Raw genomic sequence first — 9643 nt, forward strand, 5'->3', positions numbered from 1 at the left:
GGCACACCCACAGCGAGGAGTTCGGTGAAGATGCCCTTTTGAGTGAGGTGGTATTTTTACTCATTAAAACAAATCAAGCAGGACAGTAAAGGCAGTCAAACCCTGTATGCCAGCATACGGTAATGTTTGTTACCCCTCTAGCACTACAGGTCCAGAACTAAAGGGAAAGTGTGCTTGTATTTAGGGATAAAAGTTGTTCTTTAAGCTCAGATGGCATGTGGTAGTGTTTGTGAAATTGTGGGTTCGCAGGACATCCAAAAGTTGTCATAAATACCTTAACTGTTGTAGTTTTCACGAATTTGCTAGGTTAGTCTTAAGAGAATGCTGTGCAATGTAGCACTAAAGGTGCAATGGTGCAATATTGTTTCAAGAGAGTGAATGGCTGGGCTAGTTGGTTCATAATGTTCAGAAAAGGGGAAACCAGCGAGCAGAACGCAGGACAAGAAGAGGAGGCACACACACAACACCGCTGTGTGTTGTGTGTGTGCCTCCTCTCCACAACTCCAGCGGTGTTGTGTGTGTGCCTCTTCTTGTCCTGCGTTCTGCTCGCTGGTTTCCCCTTTTCTGAACAATATTGTTTCACACTGTACTTGTAGCATCGTAGAGTTCAAATTGGTTGTATTAGCAGTTTGAGTGGTTGACTGAACATCTTGTAGCCTGAAGGTACTTATTAGGTACTGTTTTCCTCAGTGTTTTCAGCTGTGAGTGCTACAGGCTATTGTTATTGCTTCAAATTGTTCTATGGAAGTGGTTTCGAGGGAAATTTCAGTACCTTTATTGTGAACCTTGTTGGCATTCAAAATTATACAAATTGTGCATGTTTTACATTGTTCCAGGTAATTCTTGTTTCTTTGATGTTTCCCTATGTATAAAATGGAAGTTTGTCTATTTTTACCTTGCCTCTCATATTGCTGTTGCAATGGGGAGACACATGATCATAAAAATGCCTTTGTTGAATGATATGCTTGGTAAACATGGAGGTAAAAAATTAGCTTGCTGTACTTAAATTACAGCATGTAGTTGGAACATGGCAAAATATTAGTGCACTTGTTTCGGCTGCTGTCTGGCGACTGACTGAAATAGTAAAAATGGTGTCTACAGAAATTTCTCTGCGTGTGTGCAGAATAAGTGCCAGTTAATAGGCAACACAGATGTACTAATTAAAATAATTTAAAATCTTTTCTGAAGAAAACACATTCAGTTCGCCTGTGTGTTGTTGAGGGAAAGCAGCTGCTCCTTCGTTCCCACCATGGACACCCATGAATAGTCACAATTATTCAAGGCTGCAGACTTGTGAATGTACTTTGTGAAGCCGTGTTTAAATTATTTTTAATGACTGTCCTAACAGTTTCAGCATTTTGTGGTTGGAGCATATTCGTTTTTTAGAATTCAAAGTTTGCTACACTCACTCAAACACACTTGTATTTACTGGTGGATTCCACTTTACGCTGGGGCCAAGAAGGCAGTTTTGGGAATGTCGTGCCACAAAAGATGACTAGGAAATTCTTAGATATTTGTTACTGGAGTAATGCCAGTGCTATTATTCCTTCATTTTGAACATAGGCAGGTCTGAGTTCGATGCCTTGTATCCCACGTGTAAAGCGACAATAAGTTTTTCAGACTATGAAACCTCACTGGTCCTATCTACAAAGTTCTGCTGTTTTTGAGATCAGTATAGTAACTGGTATGATGCCATTTTACCCACTTGCTAAATTGTTGCTGCAGTTAAAGCTTTATGAATGATTTAATGAATGGCTTGGGTTGCCCTTTATATATATTTACTTACAATAATACAAGTTTTAGCAATGGCTGAATGACCATGGAAAGGAATTTGACTGAGACCTATAGAAAAGGGAACAATTGCTAAATTACTAAATAGTTGAAACCGCACATAAATTACTCATCTATACATTTCGTCAATTATAAACTACTTGTCCTCAAAGCACTTCCGTGGAAAGACATTTTTGGAGCACAATTTAGTTTTGTCTATAGCTTTGCAAAAATGATAGCGCCTTGGTTATATTTCTTGGTACTAACACCATCAAACTGAAAATATGTGGTGTTAAAAATTACAAATTGAATGCTTTATTTCTTCTACCGTGTCTGACAATGTCTTGTGCCATCTAAATGTGCTGTTGGCCACATAATATATGGAAGTGTTTGTGGAGAAGCCTAATTGTAGACGTATGGGAGAGTCTTGTTAGATTTATGATGTCCTCAAAGAGTCTGATGAAGTGAATCTTCTCAATGAACTTTTTACTTGAGAAAGTCATTTTGACGATACACACAAATGCTTGTGTGGTTAGGACATTGCTCTTACCTTTATTTCAACTTGTTTTTGTAGATTCGAAGATCATTTCAGTGACATTTGAAATTTGTAGTTACTGTATGCATCAGGATTTGCCATTTCTCATGACAAGAATTCGCATTTAGAGTAGTTTGTGGAATCCAAGAATCTAAACCATATCCCAGAAATATTGAATTGCATTTCAATGCATTTCTGGAGTTCACACAAACGATACTCGTGCTTCGTAGGCCATATTTGCATGATGACCTAGTCACTCAACCAGCTCCACTATCTCTCAAATAATGTGTGGTGTGCAGTACATTTAGGTGGCCTCAAAGTGTGCTTTAGTGAATGTGTCATGATGACGGCAAGAACTTGTGAAGCATAATACAATCTGAGCTTCATTATATCTAACAATGTATACCGACAGCTTAGAAGTAAAAAGTATATAAGCTCATTTGGAGAGCAAAGAGTCAGTTTTACCAGCTTAGGTTAGGGGGCCTTTTTGAAGTTGTTTTGTAGTGGCCTTGGTTCCTAAGTGACAAACAGTACTTGAAATTAAACTGAAAGCTGCGCTTACATCCCATTCAAGCACTTCAGTGAGGCCTAACCTAAAACGAGCTTTATCATTGCATTTTTTAAATGTTTTATTCCTTGGCATGAACATTGCCTACTAAACTAATGGAGAGTTTTAGCAGTCCGTCTGCTCCGTCGTTTACGTGGTTAATGGGTTAACCGGCACCCGACTGCGCCTACGATCGCGGAAAGAGCGACGAGGCGCACCCCACCGTGACGAATGCACGGCCATGGCGAGGGCCTGTCTGTGGAACTAATCCACCCTACCGCGACGAATGCGGAAGTGCCCAGGCAGGTCCCGGTCAACACAGTAACCATGTAAACGACAGAACAGGTGGACTGCTAAAACTCTAATGTCTAGTGCCGTCTCTTATACACCATAATGAATTTTGGGCATTTCACCCCGAATGAGCTTTCCATTCTCTTTTCTTCCAGCGTATGGGGTAGCAGCTTCTCTAGACGGCACCCACCACGTACCCATCTCATCACACAAAAGCAACAGTGCTACTGCGTTGGGGCTGGCCAGGCGTCGCCTCCTCAACTCGCTCCCGCACCATCATTCAGACGTCCGACAAGGTGGTGGTGTTAGTGGTGGGAGCGGCCGCCACAAGTGCCCCTTCTGCAGCAAGGCATTCGCGCAGCAGTGGCACCTGGGGCGGCACGTGCGCATCCACACGGGAGACCGGCCCTTCCGCTGCCCCGTATGCCCCATGGCCTTCAACCAGAAAAGCACCCTGGCGGGACACCTACGGCGACACACGGGCGACAAGCCCTTCCAGTGCAACCTCTGCCACATGGTCTTCTCCTGGAAGAGCGCCCTCGTGAAGCACCTACAGCAGCAGCACGGTCTGGCGCTGCAGAACACTGCGGGGCAGTAGTGCCACACACGCTTACTTCTGCACTGCTGGTATTCTGATGATGTGCCGCAAAGCTCAGAGCAGCCGTTGGTACCGTTGGGAAATGGTGTGTTTTGTTGGTCTTCTGCACTCCCAATGCATCCTCACGCTTCTTCTGGTTTGTTGTGGCTGGTTAAGCAGTTGGAACCAGCTTTTTCATTGCTCCTTCCTGGCAAAGTCTTTTCTGTGATTCTACAGTAAGAATGTGTATTTTTCAATCCACTGGTGATGTTCTGGATCAAGTGATCAGAGGTTTGGTAGATGACAGGCCCATTGCCAGAGAACAACAGTTTACGAAGGGTACATTGTTCTGTGAATACGTCCACATGGCCCCTTTCCTCACCTGAGATATGCAAATTGCAAGTTAAGGTGCTTTTGAGTGCATCACCTGCCAGGAATAATGCAAGGGAGGGCCGTACGCCCTTTTCGGTAAACTATGTGATGGCCAAGATTTCGTGCTTCCCTGTATAAAGTGGAGGGCTGCAAAGCTTTTACCCTTGTGTCTACAAAGTAGCTGATACGAATACCTTATCAGCCTTAAAACGAAATTGTGCACCACCTGCTTCCATCAGCACAGCACACTGCTATGAATGTACATCATAACAAGGCTTTAAAAGCGTATCATGCGGCATACAAAACTGGACATACATACACATGTGCAGTGGGTAGCCAGTTGTGGGTAAATATGCGAAGCCTAGGCCTAGGATCAGTAGGCAGGTCGCTACCGGAACACATCTGTTCAATGTTGCCCAGCCACTATTGTTGGAGAACTAATTGGAGTTGATTTTAGAAGATTAAAATAGATGAAGTTGGAGGTATTGATCTTCTTTGATAGCACGAATTGAGCTAGCTACGGGGATTGCTTTTTGAAATGTAATAACCGGTCACAATGATATGTTGAGTCAATTCTTATCATACATTTTTCAAGAGGTACTTTTCATTCGCTTGTGAGCATTTAAAACCCGCAACGGGGTTTGTGTTCTGGATTTCTGAAACAAACAGTTTCTGCTGCTTCCTGGGAGCTCCTGCCTTCTGTAATGGTTCATATTTATATTTAAAAATTAGCAGGATTAGTTTCTATTTTGTTCTTGTACATCTACTATACCAGTTAACTGTATTGCCCTTATTGAAATTGTGACCTTATTAAACATTGAAGCAACTGCTTCTATGCACTAGTTAGCTTGTTCTACTGTGCCTATACAACAATTTTTTGTTTTAAACTCAAGTGTCATAGGGAAGAGTTTAAAACATTTACCCTATTTGCAGCCGTTTCAATACAAAACAATTTCATCCGTTTATGGCACCTTGAAAGCTAACTATGGTTGTGCAAAAAGCACATGATGGAATCTATATTTTTGGTTTTAATCTACCTGTTTAAGTGTTCTAGCAATATTTGAAAAGCGTGGGAAAGTGCTTAAAGTATTTCCCTGGGTGCAGTCCGCGATTTCGATGACACATTTTCTCGAAAAACACCATTTCCCTGTCTCCATCATTCGATAGAATCATGTGGTTCTTATCCTTGCTATAACAATGTACACTTGAGCTGAAATGTACGTAACTTTTCTCACAGGAACACTCAATATGATTTGTGGCATTCTTTGCGGCCAGCGGTGTGTAAACAGAACCGCACTAGGCCGGAACATATTTACTCTAAAGCGCTGATGTGCTGCCGTATAGTTTACAAAAGCACAAACACAAGGAAATATTTTTTTCAGTGTCTATGAGATGGTACATTCGGCAGAGTAAGGCAAAGTGCGTGCAATTCAAATGGGGAAAAAGTCAGTGGTGACTGAGCTTAGATTGCCACACGGAGCATGACTAAGAACCACGAACGGTTAAGGGACCGTGCTAATTCTTAGGTGTTCAGTTAGTCTCACTGCATATAACTTTTAGTGTGGATGGAGGCCAATAATGAATGATTTCTGTTGCATACAAACAAGGTTTTCATTTCGAGAGGGAGCAAATGTCTACTTTCTCTGCAAATCTCTAGTTGTGCACAATACACGGCTTGGGTAATCTCAACTGGCATTTGGTGACATTTGGAGGAGAGATGAGATGCTCACTTGCTAGTCCCTGTGTGTTGTATGTGTATGCAGCTCCACGTGTTGCACTAACTGTTTGATCAAATTGTGCATAAAAGTAGGTAGTTCATTTGTGCTGTATTCAAGGTACTTTAAATTAACAACTAATTTGCCTTAGTACTAAAGAATTAGTTGTAGGAATGCATGTTTCCCCATGTAAAGAGGGTGTAAATAATGGACAATAGCACCCTGAAAATGCTGACATGACGCTTTGGTGTAGTCACCATTGCTATGGGTGTATTAGGTCTTTGTGGACAGATTTTGTGCTTTGATAGCATTTGCATCAGTGAAACTATTTTAATTGTTTTGTGTTTTCTTCCCCCTTTTGGCAATCTCCGGCATTAATATTTAATGACGTTGTTGTACCTTACAGCTGGAAAAAAATGTTTGTGGCGAATTTGTTTTTCCAACGATGGTCGTATGAGGAAATTGGTGTATAACAGCAATGTACGTGCAATTATATTGGTCACTTCTTTAAGAAAAAAATGTATTGTATTCGTAATTCCTAATCCAGGTTTCTTGAGCCAAAGGGCTCTACTGTTGTCAGTGGTGTTTTGTGGGCCTGTTTGTGGTTGTCATTTTCTAGAAAACCTTTAAAGCCATATACTCCTTGTATGCAAACACTACAATTCATATGCTGTTTTTAATATATCTTGCCCCCACAAAGGTGGTTCGTATTGGGACGACCTAAAGCTGAATGCCCTAGAGTGTGGTTGTGCTCAGAGCAGCTTCATAATTTTTTGTGACTGAGTGAAGGATGACTTGGCACACATTACAAGCATCCCATCCATGCACATTTTATTATCTATACAAAGTGCTAGCAATGAATGATTATGGCCCATGTTTATCCTAATTTCAATATACATTCCACACATATTTATGCACATCATTTTACAAGACCATTATTAGCTTGAGTTAAGCCTTCTTGGTGGTTAGTATTGTTTTTTTTTGTGTGGAATTGTTTATTCATTGCTAGTTGGATAGTTTTCCTTCTGTGACAGAGTATTGTTTGAAGGCCACTTTTTGACTAATAGTTTTGTTTGATGGCGTATTTTGTTGCGTCTGTATTTGTACTACATGTTTTTTATTGTAGATCCACTCTGATCGGTACCGAAATTCAGGAAGCCAATACCTATATAATTAACTGTTCTTGAGCCCACCGCAGGTTTAACTGCATGTTCCTATCGAAGCAGCTAATGTGCTCTCAATTGAAGGGTGGTGTTCGCTTATGCAATTCATTTTACAGTTATTCAAACACAGTGGTGTTTGCAGCAATATTTTTTAGATTTCTGCATCATCTATGTTTCTATGGTTGAGAAGTGCCCCATAGTTCACAACCTGTAATATTTACTCCGGTGAGATAACCAGTGCTCTGGACAACCTAACATGAATGCCTTTGTGCTTGTTAGTGCTAGGCCTACAGCTCGTTTTCTTCTATCTCAGCCTTTTTGGGAGGCTTTCATTACGGTTGCCAGAAATCTTCAAAATTGTAATTATGCATTTCTGATAATTTATTTTTATGCAGCTTTATCTAAGGGCATTTCAATACTGGTATTCTCTGTTCATTTTTCTCTGTGAAAGGACAGGCTTTTGTGGGTATTCGTTTTATTTGTTCATTACTTGTGAATGTGCTACTGCTCCCATTTCAAAGCCAGGCTTGGAGTGGGTGGCGATGTACAAAAACAACACAAGGAGACAAAATAAACGTCTCTGCATCAACTGGTGCTGAAATATCTTTATCTAAATTAGCTTATCTGTGCAAGAATTCTTCTCGTTTTGCTTGGCTTGTTTTTTCAAAAAAATGTTTTGTAATGTTGCTTTACAAGATTGATGAATACCTGCTAGAGGTGTGCACGGGCTCGGGCTTACCCAAAAGCCCGGGCCTGGCCCGGCCCATGGGCCGGACTCGGGCCACCCGACTTACTTCTCACCCGGGCCCGGGCCGGACTCGGGCCGAAATGTAAATGCTTTGGACGGGCCGGGCCGTCCTGACGGCCCGGGCTGGCCTGGCACAGTGAAGGAGTACTAAAGTTTTCTATGATATCACAGAAACTACATGTTGCTGACGCAGTAAAAGCACGGATCAGGACTTGGTATGTTTAATTGGGGTTGTTTTGCCCGTTTAATGTTCGTTTTGCCTGTTATCAGTTCCCTTACGATGCATCTTACAGCCTTGAGGTAGTTTTTGCTTCCAAACGTGCCCCAATCAGGCGCGGGCCCCTACGGTATTTGGGTTGGAACCACGCAGCCGGGCCAGGCCAGGCCTGGACCATAGGGATGAGGTCTCGGGCTGGGCCAAGACGGCCCGTCGGCCTTCTTCGTCGGGTCGGGCCGGGCCTATTGCAATAAGCACCGGGCCCGGGCCCAAATTTTTGGCCCGTGCACAGCTCTAATACCTGCCCTAACTGGATTTGGGTGGTAAATTTTCGTTGTAATTGTGTAATTGGCGCGATCGTGAGCATTTTTTGTTGTGCACCGTGTGATGTACAGAAGAATATTTTCTGATGAATCTGGAAGCATCGATGACATAAAAACAATTTGTTCCGTTTAATATGTGGTCGTAAACAATTGTGGAACTGTTTTTAGGGCTGCCTAAGAAAGGTCGGCTGCCAGTAAAGTCCAATGTCGTCATAATCCAACTGAACACAGAAGCGACTGAACTTAGTGGTACACAAATGCAATTAAACTGGGTGGTTAACATTTTGGGGGCCATTTTGAGCCTTTTATCAGTAACAAAGTGAAACAGGCCCCATGAAAACAAATTTATGGGGGAGTATTGTAAAACATAAATGTTCAAGGTAAAACAAACTGTTTATTAGGCCTTATAAATGACCCAGGGTTCTTGCAGAAGTCTAGAAGCAAAAATTTCCTTCTGAATACTTATAACTTTACTTCACTTGCTATACCTGCTATTATTTGCGAACTCACAAGACTACATGGTGGTGGAACTCCAAATGTGCAGTAAAGGCCCAGTCAATGGGGCATCAGTGTGCACTGTGTGTGCACAGTAAAGTTCAAAGCAAACGAAATGAAACAGGAGAGAGTGCTAGCACTGCATTGTATCTGTTGTCAGGATGCCCCCTGGTTTTGCCATCTGTTAACCATGGTGGGGCAGTGCTGGCGATATTTCAGCTGAAAAACAATTTAGAGCTCTTACCGACTCATCCCCATGTTCGCCTTCTCCCAACAGATCCGGAACTCGACCCCGGGAATGGAATCGTGGATGAATCCGGGTGGCTGGAAATTGTGACCAACTCGCAAGCCAATGGCCAAGTGGTGCACCGGCGTCACCACCCGCTTCACCACCGTGATGGAGCAGTGTCCCATGTGGGTGGCAACCGTCCTTTCAAGTGCTCGCACTGCGGCAAGGCCTTTGCGGACATGTGGCACCTGAAGCGGCACGTGCGAATCCACACCGGCGACCGACCTTTCGCCTGCCCCTTCTGCCCGATGGCGTTCAACCAGAAGAACACGCTCATCGGCCACATGCGGAGGCACACGGGTGACAAACCCTACCGGTGCCAGTTCTGCCAGATGACTTTCTCGTGGAAGAGCACTTATGTCAAGCACGTCCAACAGCACGGTGTTGTGACCGCCCAGGGGAACTCTTTTTAGAAGGCGTCCAGAGATCTTCCGGATGCTTCGCAGCCATTTGCCACTGTTTGTGTTCCTGAGAAATGTTTTATCAAGTTTGGGGGCTGGTGTTTCACCCTGAGAGGTGTGCAGACGTGTATGGCTGCAGTCTACACTTAGTGACCCACTTGACCTTGCAGAATCATTCACTGTTCGCAAGGATTGTGTCC

The 9643-nt window shown here is 43.1% G+C and overlaps 1 protein-coding gene across 1 annotated transcript; it reads left to right on the plus strand.

Moving 5' to 3' along the window:
- Positions 1 to 518: 518 nt before the first annotated feature.
- Positions 519 to 8817, plus strand: LOC144158771 (uncharacterized). The gene has a single exon (XM_077689910.1). The coding sequence runs from the start codon at positions 3271 to 3273 to the stop codon at positions 3739 to 3741; it is 471 nt and encodes a 156-aa protein (XP_077546036.1). The 5' UTR covers positions 519 to 3270; the 3' UTR covers positions 3742 to 8817.
- The last annotated feature ends 826 nt before the right edge of the window (positions 8818 to 9643 follow it).

Source organism: Haemaphysalis longicornis, unplaced genomic scaffold, assembly GCF_048455015.1.
Source record: "Haemaphysalis longicornis isolate Haplotype H1 unplaced genomic scaffold, Haemaphysalis longicornis Haplotype H1 scaffold_10, whole genome shotgun sequence".
Lineage (NCBI taxonomy): Eukaryota > Metazoa > Arthropoda > Arachnida > Ixodida > Ixodidae > Haemaphysalis > Haemaphysalis longicornis.

Coding starts and splice junctions, on each gene's coding strand:
- LOC144158771 (XM_077689910.1), top strand. CDS start 3,271: ATGAGCTTTCCATTCTCTTTTCTTCCAGCGTATGGGGTAGCAGCTTCT.